Source organism: Fistularia commersonii, chromosome 23 (genome assembly GCF_037954325.1).
Source record: "Fistularia commersonii isolate RoL2024-O1a breed Wild chromosome 23, RoL_Fcom_v1.0, whole genome shotgun sequence".
Taxonomy (NCBI): Eukaryota; Metazoa; Chordata; class Actinopteri; order Syngnathiformes; family Fistulariidae; genus Fistularia; species Fistularia commersonii.
Window position 1 is genome coordinate 13,147,083 of NC_141306.1, and position 18,093 is coordinate 13,165,175.

At 44.7% G+C, this 18,093-nt stretch overlaps 1 protein-coding gene and 1 long non-coding RNA gene across 2 annotated transcripts in view; one reads left to right on the forward strand and one right to left on the reverse strand.

The window, feature by feature from the left end:
• Positions 1–18,093, reverse strand: part of cntfr (ciliary neurotrophic factor receptor) — a 230,864-nt gene that overhangs the window by 136,882 nt on the left and 75,889 nt on the right. The window contains exon 3 of the mRNA XM_086171003.1: positions 8,543–8,624. Within this exon, the coding sequence (XP_086027129.1) occupies positions 8,543–8,624 (82 nt within the window). The remainder of the gene's footprint in view (positions 1–8,542; positions 8,625–18,093) is intronic.
• LOC147221080 (uncharacterized) lies at positions 8,596–10,692 on the forward strand. The gene is made up of 3 exons (XR_015107977.1): positions 8,596–8,615; positions 8,911–8,993; positions 9,113–10,692. It is a non-coding gene; the product is annotated as an uncharacterized LOC147221080 (long non-coding RNA).

Consider the following 18,093-nt stretch of genomic DNA (forward strand, 5'->3'; position numbering starts at 1 on the left):
ACACACCGTTTGCCTGATTCGGAGACGATGTTACCAGCAGCTGAATCGCAGATCGTGCGCTTTCACTCGAGAAAAAGTACGACGTATTAAAACATGTTACGAGTATTAGCTTTGAGTAGTACCCGGGGACGGGTACTCAAGCTGTCATAGCAGTCTATTTTTGTCTATATTGTTAACAGCACATTGTCTGCGTGTGACTGTGTGTCTTTGGTCCTTAGCGGGAACAATGTCTTCTAAATTTATCTTATCAATTTGTCCCTTTGTGTCATTTCTAATCTTTAAATGTTACTACAACTCCCTTCATCGGTTCATGTATCGTCTTCCTTTTTTTAAGACATTTTCTCGGCAGCGTCTTCCTCTTTGTTTCGTGTGTACAGACACACTACTCCTAAAAAATGTAAAAAAATACATTCATAAATGAAAGTACAGTCAAATACATAAATAATTAAAAGTGCAATAAATAGAATAAAGAATAATTTATTTTATTTTGGGGCTCAAACCAAAAATAAACAAAGTAAAACAAAACCAAGCCAACTGGCGCTAAGCTAATAGCAGCCGACCAGAGCTAATAGGATACCGACGCAGCACTGGACCAGGCTAGCTGATGCTAACAGAGGTAAGCGGTGACCTTTACGTACATTATGTCAAAAAGAGGCTAAAGAAGAGCTACGTATGCATGTGTGAGGTTAGCATTGACTGCAATGCTGTAACAAATAGCTGAAAATGTCTAGGCGTAACTTTTAGTGGCTACGTTGTTGCCAACAGATGCTAGTACTGGGTTATAATACGACAAACATGAAAATTAGGGTTGATAATGGTCAGGTTGTGGAAAAAGAGAAAATATCAACTCACTGGGGGATGCTAACTAATGCTACCTAATATTTAAACTAGGCTAAAAGTGGCTGGGTTTGGCTAGCTGTTGATCAACAGTAGCATTTGGATATATTTGGGGCTTCGGTGTTACTATGACATGCATTTGTGATTCATATTGTTACTTTCTCCAGTAAGTAGAACATCTGATCTTCACCACCTTCCATCTGCTGCCCTCAGGAGACACAGCAGCCAATCATCTGCCTCCATCGAATCCACAGCCAATCACCTGCCTCCAATCTAACCCCTTCCTCTTCCTGTCCTCCATTCGCTCCATCCATTAACCTCTGGTCCTCCACTAGACCTCCTCCAACCTCTGCATCCTCCTACCCAGATCTTCTCCATCTCTCTTCTGTCCAAACCATCTCAGTGTGTCTTCCAGAACATTCCTCTCCGTCCTCCTCATTCCCGAAGACAAAACCTCCACATCTTCGTCTCAGAAATAAAAACATCAGATGCAAAACAATTATTCCAATAATACAGTTGTCTTGAAAATGGATATGAATATCCAATCATTGTTGCGTGTTCCTTATTTTTGGCAGAATGGGTCCAGCACTTCTTCCCACCCACCCATCAACCCACACACACACACACACACACACACACACACACACACACACACACACACTTCTACAGTCAGTCATCCATCCATCCAGTCGAGCATTAGCCAATCAACTGGTTGGGCTCACTCCTGGATTTAATAGAAACTGCACGGCAAACAGGGAACATTGATTACACTGAGTGCTACTCAGGGTAATGAATGCGATCAAGACACAGTCGCGCACACACACACACACACACACACACACATATGCGCTCACGTAACTAACACACAGATGAGACGGACGGGTAAGCGACGCGCGACACACAAACATCAATCCGCGTACTTATTTACTTATTTACAGCAGCTGTCTGTTTCTCTGATTACACATCAGACGCCGGTTAAGTCCCATGAATAATTGATCGCAGTTTGCTCGTCTGGATTTGTCCTCCCAAACTGTGGAGATTAATCGGAACCAGCGGCTGACACTTCACAAGTGCTTTCATCGTAGCGGGTCTGGTCGTATTTGGGATTTGTTTGGGAATTACATGTCCAGCCACTCCCATTGTGTTGTAATTAAAAACAGCGGAGTCCGTCTCGGCTGATTTGAGGTTTTTGAGGGTGCACTTACCTCCGTCTGACAAGCTGATATTACTCATATAAACGTTAATAAACATCGGTCTCGGGTTTGTTTCTTCACAGCAAGTGGTGGGAAATTTGGAGAAAATAAACTCGGCTACTCAGACGACCCGGTTTCCAAATAGGAGTGTGTTCGTCAGCTCAAATTTAAACTGCCAGGGGGCGGAGCCAGTCTAGCAGGAGGCGGAGTCACCTGTCAACCTCTCGTCATATAGAAATGTAAAATCATTCCTTCACTCGCAGTCATGCACTTTTTGTTGTCGGACTATTTAAACGCGCAGTAGACGGCCATATAAATCAAGATAAAATCATCTGCACGCCAATCGACACGGCGTCCTGTCAGTCACAAATCCAAAGTTCTGATTGGACGGCGCTCCGCTAACATGCGTTTTCATCCCTAGCCGTGAACAACAATTTGAGTTTGAGTGGGACAATTTTTCTTTTGTCACCTCATTTTTTTTTCCCTTTCCCAGCGTCGAAGCTATTAATTTGAAACGCGTCTGCCTGTGTGAGCATCTGTTCATGCATAATATCGAGGTTAAAAAATAACGAAAGGAATTTAATTTAATTTGTGATCCATTCAGAAGGCCGTCGAGGCGCCTCGTAGAGGGCCTTCGGCCTCGACAGCTGTGACGCCGCGGAGTGTGTGACCGGGCAAACCTTCTGCTACCCTGATCTCAAAACAGCGACTCCATCGCCCTCTGATTTCACGGAGGGACGTGGACTTCTTACCGAAGGCACAGATGAACCGCTCTGATAGCAATGATAGCAATAATCCAACGGCCGCGAGCAAAAAATGAAATAGGTCTAATGCAATAGCTGGAAACGTCTGCGTTGAACACACACACTCTATGTTCTCCAGGTTCTCCGTCCTCCTCGGAAGGTGTGAACGAGAGGGTGAATGGTTGCATGCCGTTCACAGGTGAGATTGACAGGTGAGAGGTCGCAGGTAAGCCCCGCCTCTTATTTATTAAGCAACTGCGGAAACTACCAGGAAAAAAAAAGTAAAATGAAAAAATAATTTGAATGGTTCTATTTATTCAGTGATTTGTACTATAAATTTCTTTTCCACCTCACGTCACCATTTTTACTGTTTTTTTTTTTCACGATCGCTGAGAAAAAAAAAAAAAAAAAAAATCACATTTAGTGTTTCAATAAGAAGAAGAGCCGTGCAGTGACGCACTATGGATTGAGCTAAAACTGTGCTGCTATACGGCTGAGACCGTATTACTGTCTCTGAAAATTTTAATAGTGACATCCACAAACACTTCAAGCTCTAATATATGAACTAAATTTCCATATTTTAGCTGATGTGAATCATTTTTTTCGTCAACAACTGCAACGCGTTTCTCGTGCCGAGCGATCGTAGAGCGGCAGCGAAGACACACTAAGTGAGGCACGCAGTGACGCTGCCTCATGCTAGGGGGCGCTGGTGATCCCAGGGATCCTTTTTACTACTCAGCTCAAGAATAATAGAATTTGCAATAGCAAGCTACTGTAAACAGTTAGCAAGTCAGGTGCAGCCATCCAGTTATTTTTTCCTCTTGCTTGGCTTTATTTGCAAAATGGAGGATTACATAGCGAAACCGAAAGAATTTTCTAAACTGGACTTTCAGTCGAAGCAGGAGATAATAAGTAAGGGAAGACCGACGGAAGACTCGGTCTTTTCAAACGGAGTGGTACACTTGAAAAGGCTGGCTGTGTGGATGTCCAGTAAGAAAGCGCCTTTTCTGCTTTTCCTACATTCTTTTCTCAACTTCTGACAATCAAACATGAGCGGTCGGCCGCTCACATTCAAAGTCAAATCGCGCTAAAAACATCCAGGATAGATTTGGCTTTGAATGAACAGCAAAGACTCAACATCAGCATCCACAAGGCTAAAGTAAAGGAAAACCTCTCAGCGCCGCATGTACTTCATTTATAAGTAAAGGTAAAAGCTTTTTTTTCTATGCCACAGTTTGTAAATGTAAAGAATACTGATATGATATTTTAAACACATTAACTGCTGTCCATAAAATGGTGAATAAGCTACTCCTGTCGGGTTCATATGTTTGTAAATCTGACAGATGACATCAGTGCCTCACCAGCCATGAACCTCAACGCACGTCACCGGAAACTACAGGCTGCAACATGGACACCCAAGCAATGGTAACCTCTAGCCACCCTCAGGAGGAAGAGGAGGAGGAGAAGGAGGAAGGGGTAGAGAGAGGGAATGATTATGAGTGGATGGATTCGTCTCACTCAGGTAATGGACCTCCATAAATAAGGCAGCAGCATGACGTCACCACAATCACGCAAATTAGTCTTCACCCCCCTGTATCTACACACACACACACACATACACACTGTAGATTAACTTCAGTGCAGACTGGAAAATACAATACTGGAATTAAGGACAAACTCACTTTCTCCAACCTTCTTTTCCTCCATCAGGGGTCGCCACAGCCAATCACCTGGCTCCATCAAACCCTCTCCTCACTATCTAACTTCCTGTCCCCTCCATCCATGAACCTCCTCGCTGGTCCTCCTCAGAACACCTGCCTGGCAGCTCCAGCATCCTTCTACCCTGATCTGTCTGCCTCCATCTGGTATTTGTTATTTTATAAATGCAAAAACAACAGCAAAAAAAGAATTGGTGTTTACGCCCCCTCGAGTCCTGAAGAGGTTTAAGGGCACCCAAGAGAGGAACCAGCTCCGCCCACCTATCCTTCCACAGGGGACCAACCAGCTCAGATACAGAACATGGACAGACTGGACAACTGAAGGCTGATGAAACTGCCCTATCTCTTATTCCAAGTCCAGGTCTAAGTCTAAGCCTAAAACGAAGACTGATCCTAAACTGAATCTTAAGGTTAACTCTAAGCCTAAATCTAACTCTAAGCCAAGCCCAAGCTTAAACCCAAATTAAAGCACAAAACCAACTCTTGGCAAAAATCTGAGCCTTCACCTGAGCCTAAACCTAAGCTTTAACTTAAATTTGAGACTAATCCAAAACCTATGCCTAAATCTAAACCTAATCCTAATCCTGACCCTTACCAACCGTAAACCCCAGCCTTAGCTTAAGCCTAAGCCTACGCTCTGCCTATGCCTGTACTTAAACCTGTTCTTATTCTCAATCCTAAACCTACAGCTAACCTTAACCCTCAGTCTCAGGCTCAGCCCTAGCCTAAAACTAAGCCTAACCCTTACCCCAACCCTAAGCCTAAACCTCTGTTTAAGCCTAAACCTAAACCTAAACCCAAACCTAGTCCCAAACTCTAGCCAGAATCTCATATTAAACCTCAACCTAAGCCTAGGTTGTTGACTACCGATGCTAACCTGCAAACCGATTGGTCGGAATTATTTTTGTTGATTTCAGGTTTCCGGCGTTTGCAGATCCAGGGATTAGCCCCTTCCAGAGTGAAAAACCAATATGAGCTCGAGAGAAAAACTGTTCAAAAGTTAACTTTGGATTTGTGGAAAGAGCTGGAAATCTCCATCATTGAGTTTTTACGTTGGCGGAGCCAAAGCCAGCTGTGTCAACAGACAGGAAGTAAACAGACTGAACAACACCTTCAAATTAAAATCATTATGCCGGGGGGAGGGGGGGGGGTTAGCTAACATGCTAACTGTTAGCACAGTTAGCACACTTGTCCAAAGAGAGATATCTGGATTTAATGGAGATGCACGACCTCACGGCGACAACCTGGGAAATGAAAATGAAAAACCTCCAATTAGCTTAAAAGCCGCATCTCATCGCCTGTCGCGTCCAGATGGGCACGTTTTTATTCCCGCCGATTTCCTCGGAGAGGAAAATAAAACAAAAAAACTGGAAAGGTATACGGAAACAACTAATTGCCTCAGATTTTCCTCGCTCCCTCTAATTAAGAGAAAGAAAATAGAATAGGGTCTTAAATAACCATATATATCTATACACACATATATATGTATAGAAATGTGTCTACATATATATTTGAATGTTTACACATGTATAGGACTGTCTGAGAAAATTAGAATATTGTGATCAAGTTCTTTATCTTCTGTAATGCAATTACAAAAACAAAAATGTCATACATTCTGGATTCATCACAAATCAACTGAAATGTTTGTTATTTCCATATTGCTGATTATGGCTTACATCTTAAGAAAACTCAAAAATCCTATCTCAAATTATAAGAATATCATGAAAAAGTTTTTTTTTTTTTTTTTTTATTGCATTACAGAAGATAGAGAGCTTTATCACAATATTTAAATTTTCCCAGACAGTCTTGTATATCTTTATATACACACAAATACATATATATGTGTGTGTGTTTATATAGATAAAAAAACAATAGCAAACACCAACTGGTGCCTCTTCTCTGCATCCTGTCACGTCTCCTCTCCGGATCTGCCTTCTATCTTCTAGCGCTTTAAGTAACTTACAGCCTATTTTTAACCAGCAGTGGGAGACAAATAGATAAATAAATACAAGCAGAATCCATATTTACGGGGGTTTAATTGGTGTGACCTCTGAACCCCCCCCCCGTCTCCCCGCAGGTTGGTATCTTCCAATTATTTTTCTCCGTCCCTTCGCCGTTTCATTAACGAGCCTCGGATTCTTTTTTTTTTTTTTTTTGAATCAGAAAACCAGAGAGGAAAGCGTAGATTCTAACACGCCCCGGCGTCCGAAAAGAGAAAACTCCCCGCAGAGGATGTCTGTCAGCGCCGATCGAAACCGACTGATATTTAGTGACATTTGTTCAGCCAATCAGATCCTCACGCCTCTCCGCCGTGACCTTTGAGGCTTTCAATAACCGCCGGCTCCTTCCGGAACACGCGAGATTCATTTCTCTCCTTGTTCGGACTAAAACCCCCGTTATTCCAGCCATTCACAGGGTCGGACGGATATGGACGCACACACACACACACACACACACACACACACCAGTGACGTGCTTTTGAGGCACTGACTTCCACACAATCAGATTTACCATGAAGCAGGAGAACTGCGTGTTCACTTTGCAAGAAATAAAAAAAATAAAATAAAAAATATGTCGTCATACGTAGAGGCGTCCGTATTTGAACAGCAAATGTGAACATTCAGCAATTTGAAATAAAAATAAAAACCTGGGGAAGCGAAATGGAAAATACCTATATAGTGCAAATTCGTGATAAATAAAACCATTTAATTCTTTTTTTATTTCCGTTTTATATTTTTTTCTTTCCAAGATTGGCAGATGAGGGCACGGCCCCTCCTGCCTCCCCTGACTGCACATCACTGACACACACACACACACACACACCTTAAATTCTCTCTCTATATATACATTTAAATATAGATAGATCACTTTAGCTACCAATTCAACGCTGTCACTTATTATAAGGACTGAAATGAAATATCTCTCTCTCTAGTCGCCCCTTAGATCCTCCACATTTCTTTCTCAGTTCTGACTGAATGAATGTACTCCTGAATTACCGTGTGTGTGTGTGTGTGTGTCTGTGACTGTGTGTGTGTGTGTGAATCACAACACCCCCCCTGCAGAGCAGGATCCACCCCCAGGGAATCCTGTCACTCAAAGCGGAGAGCAATTTGTCAAGAGTTACGGGGAACTTTCCAAGACAGAGGGCGGAGCATGTGTGTGTGTGTGTGTGTGAGTGTGTGTGAGTGTGTGTGTAAAACGAATGGCCTTGGGTGACAATGTTCGAACTACTGCAGCTACTGAATGCGCGCAGTAATGTATGCAGTCTACACATGAAGATATTTGTGATTGACAGGGGTTGCTCGGCGCACGCCCACACACACACACACACACACACACACACACACACACACAGTGCACTGTCAAACGCAACCCTATGTGTATCTAACTGTTTGCCTTCACTGTTCTTGCTGAAGCATCAACCTGGTTCTCCTGCTGTGAAATTGATCCATTCATTAGAACATCTGGTTGGAGAACATCTGCAGTCTGGACCATACACACTATATATGTGTGTGTGTGTGTGTGTGTGTGGCCCCTCGTGAGCGACTCCCTCAGAGTCATATGACCGGGGCAGCCGGAGCTGATTTGCTAACCAGCCTGTCGCTAAAAGTCAAGACGAATCTTCTCGTCCCTCAAAACCCAAACGTAGCCCGTCGGCGGCGAGGAGCGCTCGCCTCCCTGAGCGCCGCCCGCTCATCAGAAGCCTCCCTTCCGGGACGACGCCACTTGAATAAACGCAAACGGCGACAGAAATCGGTAGAAAGAATATACGGTGATGAGGAGAGAGCAGAGCATCGCCGTGGAAACAAATAACAAACTGGGAAATCAAGTCAACCAATCACCTTTGAGTATCCCACAACGAGGTGAGTCAGCTCAATAAAAAAACGCACATCAGTAAAAGTCCTTTTATTTTAGTAATAATAAGACTTATTGTCGGTGTTTACTTTTGTTTACAAAGGTGATCGGTTGCTTAGATTTTCACAAATGGACGCTTTGTTCGATTTTGCGTCTTTAAGGCACCCTTAACGCGAACAGATAAGTGTGTACTCACCCAGTTGTGTGCGTCTCTGCGCGTAGGCGACCACCACGGCGGCCAGGACCACGCAGCACAAAGATGTCACGAGGTTAGCCATCTGCGGACACACACACACACACACAGAGGGCAGAGGCATGAGTGTGCGCACGTGCTGGAGGATGAATATGTCCGCCTGTCGTCCTAATTGACGGACAGACTGGTCGACGCCATGGGGCGGATAAGAGATAGCGCCGCTTCCCCTCCCTTTCTCCTTCTCCGTCCACAACCGGCGTCCCTTAACTGCCCCTTACTTTCCCTCTTACTCCTTAAAACTCCCTTATTTTAGATTCCTCCTTCCACTCTTCTTTCCCCATGGTAAAACCCTCTCTCTTTTCGTTCATCAGGCTAATGGGCGCATCCTGCCTGGGATGGGCCGGGACCGGCCGCTTCTTAAAGGCGTAGCGGCAAAACAACAACCGTAGGAAAAGTAAAATAAGAATATTCGCTTTTTAAATTCACTCGGCGGGGTTTTACCTGTGACACTCATCTGTCAATCGCCGGGCTTAAAAAAAAAAAAGAGAAATGAATGTTTTCCCCCCCCTGCAGTGTCGGGATCGACGGTCCTATTAGTTTTGCGGCGAGGCTCCAATCAAGCAGCAGCTGTGCAGGAAGGTGGCGGCAGCAGGTGTGCAGGACGAACCTTTGGATGATCAGGCCTCGTGAGCTTAAGAGGAACCCGCTGCCGGCCTTTCTGCGCCGGATTTTTGTTTAGAGTTGGTACATCCAAACGGACCCCTGTCCCAGATTCCATTCATTGCATTATATTACATTGCATTTGACGCTTTTATCCAAAGCGACTTACAATAGAGGACATAGGGACTGCAAATGCACTGTAAGCTTGGGTTAGTGAGTTTTTTGTTTTTTTTTGACAAAGACATACGCAAACGTACACACACACACACACACTGCATAGCCTAACTTGCTGCCTAACCTGATCTGGGACATCAGCGCAGTAAAAAGTCCCGAAAGAGAACAGTTTTTACCTGTTTCTTGAAGGTTGAGATAGATGATGCTAGTCTTGTTGCTTCTGGAAGTTTGTTCCACCACCGAGGTAGTAGAACTGAGAACAGTTTTGCCTGAGATCGCTTAGAGCGAGCGAAAGGTACATTCGTCCAATCCTGGTGGATCGTCACCACCGTTTCAATCGTGAGTCCAGAACAGAATTCAACAACCCGACCGTGGTGTGGACTGAACCACCTGCAGCTCAATGTGTCTAATGCAGTGGTTCTTAACCTTGTTGGAGGTACTGAACCCCACCTGTTTTACATGCGCATTCACCGAACCCTTCTTTATTGGATGGAGGATCGGTTCGTCGATGGGTACAAAGAACAGGCGGAGTAGCCTTTTCATGGAATCTGGCTCCCTTCACCTTGAATCCAGCAAGCGCTATGTTCTTGTAGCTCCCATCTCCATGCAGCTGAAGGAAGCCTTCCCTTAGTTTTGCCGGTGCCGGACAAGAATTGCTCATCTTGTCTTTGCAAATCATGCCGTTAGGACATCGATTCCAATCGCGTTCCGTCATACATGTGAATCCGTATTGTACGTGTTCTTCCGACCGCTTTCTTTTTTTGCCCGACATAATCAGTACGAAGGGATTAAAATATTAAGAAAGAAATCACATGACGTACCATCACGACAGTCACAAGTTACTACAACTGAGCGCGCCGAAATCCCCGCAGCACGGATAGGCCGAGCTATGTAGCGTGATCACCTGCGGCCGGTGATGTCATCACCAATGTGTGTCTTGACCTCCGCCGAACCCCTGAGACCGACCCGCCGAACCCCTGGGGTTCCATCGGACCCAGGTTAAGAACCACCGGTCTAAGACAAAGGAGCTGGTGGTGGATTCCAGGAAACAAGGGACCCACCTGAATCCGGTCACCATCAGGGGTACAGAAGTGAACATTGTGGACGTCTACAAATACCTGGGTGTCCACTTGGACAATAAACTGGACTGTAAACACCAATGCCGTCTTCAAGAAGGCTCAGATCTTTCAACGTCTGCAGGACCATGCTGCAGATGTTTTACCACTCGGTGGTGTCCAGCGTCATCTTCTAGCTGTCTGGGGCAATTTATATTTCATTGTATTTCTTATTCTTCCTACTATCACTGTTATGTTTTTACTTGAAACTCCGGCACAACAATTTCCTTCGGGATAAATAAAGTTGTTCTCATCTCATCTTCTGGGGCTTCTGTCGACTCCGATGGCCTTTTTTTTTGCAAGTTCCCGAGACTTCCGCTGCACAATCATCCGTTCACTTCCTTTGCAATAAACCTCTTCGAACGCCTGACCTCCTCAGAGTGTCTTTGCATTTGGGTCTGCAGAGAATTAGGGATCTTCTGTGACCCTGCTGATTGGTTGTGAAGGACTAGAACCTGGATGGAACTCCATCCGACCAGCAAATCAGAAGAACGAGGAGGTTACGAATTGAGCGAAGAACCCAGAGACAACGAGCCAATCGCAAGTGGACTAACAGGCGAGCGTGTCATTTATTTGTTTTTGCAGTTTGCAACTTTTTTGGGGTGACTTTTTTTTCCAGATCTTTCCTCCTGCCGCGGAGAATGTCGGCCGTCGAGCCGAACGTAGCGGCGCTTCGAAACCGTCGACTCGAAGGAGAGTAGCTTTTCTTGTTCCCCGCGCCGCTCAACGGCCGGCGACAAACCGCTGTCATCTCCCGTTCCCGCTTCCCGTTTAGCCGCCCTCTCGCGCTCCTCGGAGTGTGTGTCGCTTTTTGCTGTTAACAAGCTTCGACGCGAGGAGACATGTTGGCGAGGCAGCGGCGGAGGCGCAACGTCTCGGCGACACGGAAAAGCTCTCAGGGTCCGAGCGGAAGCGGCGGAGGGGGAATGAGACGGTCCGAGATGTGGAAGGCACGAGAACCCTGGATGATCCTCAGCTCAGGGAGGAAAAAATAAGAAGTTTGGATTCGAGGAACTTGAGACTAGTTCTAGCAGAAATGGAGGAAGGTGGTTACTTCCATCCATCTTCTGACGCTTAGCCTGCATTCGGGGTCACGGGAGATGCTAGAGGCTAACCTAGCTGTCAGCTGGGCCGATTATCGATATATACTGCTCAAAAAAAATAAAGGGAACACTTGAACAACACAATGTAACTCCAAGTCAATCACACTTGTGTGAAATCATAGTGTCCACTCAGGAAGCAACACAGATTCATTTGGACGTGTTTTAAGGACATTACATCAAAGTTGGATCAGCCCGGAGTTTGTTTTTACACTTTAATTTTGAGTGTGATTCCTAATCCAGACCTCCATGGGTTGATACAATTGATTTCCATGGATCATTTTGGTGTGATTTTGGTGTCAGCACATTCAACTGTGTAAAGAGCAAAGTATTTCATAAGAATATTTCATTCATTTAGATCTAGGATGTGTTTTTTTAAGTGTTCCCTTTATTTTTTTGAGCAGTGTATATTGACATATGGACACAAACAAGCGTTCACTCACTCATTCATTCGAGGGAATTGTTCCCATTTTTCCAATTTACCTGCATGTTTTTGGAGGAAACTGGAGAAAACGCAAGAAATTGAACCAGGCTCCTTTGTGCTGTGATGCTAAAGCGCTAAACACTGCGCTGCCGTACCGCCCATTGTTATTGTTATTAACCCTCATATTATGTTAAGGGTCAATTTGACCCATTTCACCCATTGACCCAATGGGTCAAATTGACCCTTAACATAATATGAGGGATCACATTATTTACGAACATTTACGTGAAGTTGCTGTTTGAGGACTGAGGGAAGTCGCGAAATCTGAGAACCCTGCAAACCCTGTGGACCTCCAGCATCTTGCATGAAGGTGACAACATTCACCAGAAGCCGTCTCCCATCCGACTGATAATATTAATAACATACACTTTTTCATCTCCATGAAAGACTATAAAATATATGACAGATTTAATGCCTACATCTATTTCACTCCAGCGCTTTTAAAACTCCAATAAAACCCCGGGTTAATTGGAAAATGTCGCCAAAAGCCCCAATTAGCCGACAAACCGGAGGGTGAAGGGGTGAACCGCCGCTTTCGGGCCACGCTTGTTTGTCACGTCTTTCCCGGCTCGATTGACAGCTCATATGTCGGAGATACGGCGGAGAATGACAGCGGGTGAAATTAAAACCGCCTCCCTTGTCATGTCATCGCCATTCCCACGTTTGCTAAGTGGTGCTTTGCGAAAAATAAGAAATCTGAAGTTTGTTTGTGGCCCCCTCCCCTTCCAGAACCGGCAGAAAAGCGTCTCCTCCGTCTCCGTCCGTCAGCAGACAATACCATTTCCGAATCTGACAGCTTCAGATTGCTCACATGATGACGGTTAGCGGCGCCGTCACACACACTCCATCCGCACCCTTCATTCATCAATCCCTCTTCCACTCGCTTATCCCCGTCCCTCCTCTTTCCATATTTATTTATTCCTTTCTCATTGGAGGGGAAAAAGGGCTGAATAGGCGTGATTCTTTTCGGCTGCTTAATTAAAATATATAATTCATTGCCGCGTCAAATGATTTTTTTTTTTTTTTTTCCCACTGCGTCTTTTGCCGAGTCCGATTTGGGATCATTTGCATTTAAATTGGAAAGCCTGGAGGGGGTTGTGTGTGTGTGTGTGTGTGGGGGGGGGGGGGGGGGGGGGGATACACTCGGTGGGCCGGGGTGTGTTTTTGAAGATAGAGGACTTTTTATATATTTATTTTCTTTTTAAGAAACACCCATGTTGAGGTAAAGTGTTTTTTTTGTCGTTTTTTTTTTATTGTCCAAATTTTTTGAAATGTTCCAAAATGTTCACATGCTAATTTGTTTGAGGACACTCCCCCACACACACACACACACTCCATGTTCCACTATTGTCACTATGAACATGGATTGCAGTGCAAACACCCATATTGAGGTAAAGTGTGTGTTGTTTTTTTTTTGTCGTTTTTTTTTTTTTTTAATCGTCCAAATTTTTTGAAATGTTCCAAAATATTCACATGCTAATTTGTTTGAGGACACCCCCCCCCCCCCCCACACACACACACTCCATGTTCCACTATTGTCACTATGAACATGGATTGTAATGCAAATCCATGTTAGAGTTAAAAAAAAACGCAGGGTAAATAAATGAGGGTGTTTGCCTTCGAGTACCGTCTGAAAAACATGAGCAAAGAGTGAAGTCTCTCTTTTAGGTGATACAGGTGTGACTGTGTGAGGTGGGAGGTTGTAATGCATTTTTATTTTCTCCGGGCATTTCAGGGGCTCTAATTGAGTACATCCAGTAATTGGTGTCTGAGCGGGAAGTCGTTGCCGTGGAATAAGACAGAAAGTGGGTTTTGTTCCACTGCGTGACGCCAAGAGAGCCCAGCTCTTCAGAAGGTCAGAGCTCGTATACAGGGAAGAAAGGGAGTCCAATCCATGCGATGAGTTTTCAAGTAGTCACGTAGTCATGTAATGAGGTAGCCATGTTGCCATGCCGTCCAGTGGCCATAAAGTCATGTTGTCACATAGTTATGTAGTCAGATAGCTATGTTGCCATGTTGTTAAATGGCCATGAAGTCATGTCATCACATTATTATGTAGTCAGGTAGCCATGTTGTCATGCTGCCCAGTGGCCATGACGTCATGTTGTCACATAGTTATGTAGTCAGGTAGCCATGTTGGCCAATGGCCATGAAGTCATGTTGTCACATAGTTATGTAATCAGGTTGCCATGTTGTCATGTCCAGTGGCCATGAAGTCATGTTGTCACATAGTTATGTGATTAGGTAGCCATGTTGGCCAGTGGCCATAAAGTCATGGCGTCACATAATTATGTAGTCAGGTAGCCATGTTGTCATGTTGTCCGGTGGCCATGACGTCATGTTGTCTCATAGTTATGTAGTCAGGTAGCCATGTTGGCCAATGGCCATGAAGTCATGTTGTCACATAGTTATGTAATCAGGTTGCCATGTTGTCATGTCCAGTGGCCATGAAGTCATGTTGTCACATAGTTATGTAATTAGGTAGCCATGTTATCATGTTGTCCAGTGGCCATGACATCATGTTGTCACATAGTTATGTCGTCCGGTAGCCATGTTGGCCAGTGGCCATGAAGTCATGTTGTCACATAGTTATGTAATTAGGTAGCCATGTTGGCCAATGGCCATGAAGTCATGTTGTCACATAGGTAGCCATGTTGTCATGTTGACCAGTGGCCATTAAGTCATGTTGTCACATAGTTATGTAATTAGGTAGCCATGTTGTCATGTTGTGCAGTGGCCATGAAGTCATGTTGTCAGATAGTTATGTCGTCCGGTAGCCATGTTGGCCAGTGGCCATGAAGTCATGTTGTCACATAGTTATGTAATCAGGTTGCCATGTTGTCATGTCCAGTGGCCATGAAGTCATGTTGTCACATAGTTATGTAATTAGGTAGCCATGTTGGCCAGTGGCCATAAAGTCATGGCGTCACATAATTATGTAGTCAGGTAGCCATCTTGTCATGTTGTCCGGTGGCCATGAAGTCATGTTGTCACATAGTTGTGTAATTAGGTAGCCATGTTGGCCAGTGGCCATGAAGTCATGTTGTCACATAGTTATGTAGTCAAGTAGCCATGTTGTCATGCTGTCCAGTGGTCATAAAGTCATGTTGTCACACAGTTATGTAGTCAGGTAGCCATGTTGGCCAATGGCCATGAAGTCATGTTGTCACATAGGTAGCCATGTTGTCATGTTGACCAGTGGCCATTAAGTCATGTTGTCACATAGTTATGTAATTAGGTAGCCATGTTGTCATGTTGTCCAGTGGCCATGAAGTCATGTTGTCAGATAGTTATGTAGTCAGGTAGCCATGTTGTCAGGTAGCCAGGTAGTCTAGTAGTAGTAGTCAAGGAGTGACATAGTGTGGTTGTCAGGTTTTCATGAAGTCGGGTTTTTAGATGGACTGGTTTTCAAGTAATCAGGTAGGCAAGTAATCATGTAGTTATGTAATTATATAGTCAGGTAGGCAGGTAGTTAGGTAGTCTGATTGTCATGAAGTTATGCAGTCAGGTAAGCAGATAGTCAGGGGGCCATGTTGTCCTGCAGTGCGATGAAGTCATTCAGTCAGGAAGTCAGGTAGCTATCTATTCATGTGATCAGGTCGATGTAGTCAGGTTGTCAGGTTGCCACGTAGTCAGGTAGCCATGTAGTCAGGAAGTTAGGTAGTCAGGTAGTTATCTATTCATGTAGTTGTCAAAATTTTTCCGTCTTAGATGAGGGGTGAAACATCTTAAAGTGAAGAAATTCAGTTGCCACGACAAGAAGATTTGACCTGGATGACTGAGAACCTCCACAGACACGTTCCTGTAATCACACAGGCTCATAGCCATGAAGTCATGGACTTACATCTTCTGGAAGTCAGGTTGTCAGGTAGTCATGGAGTCGTCATTTTTTTATGCAGTCGGCTGGTCAAGAAACCCAGTGAAGGAGGCTGAACAAGTGTCCCCGAATGAGGACATCAAGGTGTCTGGAGATGGGCCTCGTATTCGGCCTTCAAAAATCAAAACTTGTGACGCAACATCTGGAGAACCCGACAGCCGAGAAGGTGACTGAAGGTCAGGAAGCCCCCGGCCGACTCCCTCAAAGACGGAGACTCGCTCGCAAAAAAAACGCTTCCCGGGACGAGGATACAGATGTAAAACAATGGCGATGCGTTCAGGTGAATTATTCAAACTGCGCCGTCGTCAGAAGTGGAATCCAGCGTCTGAGGTAGGAGACCTTCATCGCAGAACCCACTGACAGCATCTCCTCACTTTGGACGTGTCCGTCCTTCCCCGTGGGCAATGACGCGGGACTTCAATGGATCGGAGAAGGGACCGCGGCGTTCGGGTTTCCCGCTCTGTTGTCTCAGAACCTTCAAAGGGAATCCTAGCTTCTTCTGACAGACCTTAATGCCGCCTGAAGGTTCTCCAGCGTGAACCTCTCCGCGCTGAGGTGGAGCTGTCAATCACTGCGCTTCTCAACTACAAAACTGATTTTCACCACGTATCCAAAGAAAAGAGTGAAAATAAAGGTATTTTAATAAAGATGAGGGACAGATGATGATGGAAATTTGAATATTCGAGGGCAGCATGTTGATAATCTGCGTTATAATTTGAAAAAAATAAAGTGAAGAAGCCTCTTGGATGAGGAAACGTGAAGATTATTTAAATGGAGGTTCTGCTCTTCCACGGTGTCTCCAGGTGAAGTTCCAGAGAAGGTCCTGGACCTGAAGGCTTTCCTCCGAGCGGTGATTGATCGCCGGCGTTAATGGATTTACTGCGTTTGCGACCCTGACAGCCATAAATAAAGGAGGGGGTGGACCACTCTGCACCGATGAGGATAATCCTGTTGGGCCCATGGACACACACACACACACACACACACACACACACGCCCGTCTGTACCCTCTGATGTCATGTCCTGCATCCAACGCGATGACTTCCTCATTCCCATAATGCGCTGCTTTGCTCGGTTAAACTAATGCTCTCATCAATCATGCAGAAGATTAGGTTTTGGGGGGGGGGGGGGGGGGGGGGGGGTCAAGTGGGACGGTGTGGCTGCTGGTTACACACACACACACACACACACACTCACACACACATGCAAACAGTTGGCATTTGTTGTGAAGTGTTGATAGCTGGATGGCGTTGACCTTTTCCCACAGTCATTCTGGCTATAATTGTCTGTTAAAGACAGCGTCAGTCTGCGACGGCGAGGTAGCCTCTGTGGGGGGGGTTAAACACACACACACCTACACACACACACACGCGCGCGCTATGCGTGTGCACGAGGAACGGCAGCCGGCGCAGAGCGCAACGAGTGATGAATTCAGCCATTGATCATGTGTGACTGGCCTCAGCCGGCTGAGATTTAGAGGAGCGGGAGACGTCGGCCGCCATGCATCATGTGTGCCGCGGAGATGCTTCGGAGCGCTGAGGCGGCGGAAGTCCTGCGGCGCTTACAGGCAAATATATTTATTTTATTTATTCCTTATGTCTTTATACAAATGGCCAGAAGATAAAAGGCCGAAGTCACCATGGAAGTGACTCTTAACCCTTTATTTTTAATGTGTCCTGTACCTGTAAATTATATATACAGTATCTATCGATACATATCTACATATATACACACACACATATTTAAAATCATACATACATACAAATACATAGATACATATATTCACATATCTATGGATGCATTCATAAATGCATGCATTCATACACACATATATACATACATACATACAAACACACCCATACATGCACATATAACACATATGCATACATGCTTGCATACGTACAAACCTACATATTCACATATAAACATATACACACACATACATACGTGGACGCATTCATATACATATACACCCTAAATACACCCACATACATGGACACATACATGCATACATACACACACATGCATACACATATAATACATACATGCATACATGCTTGCACACATACAAACCTACACATTCACATATAAACATATAAACATATACACACACACATACATACGTGGACATATATATATATATA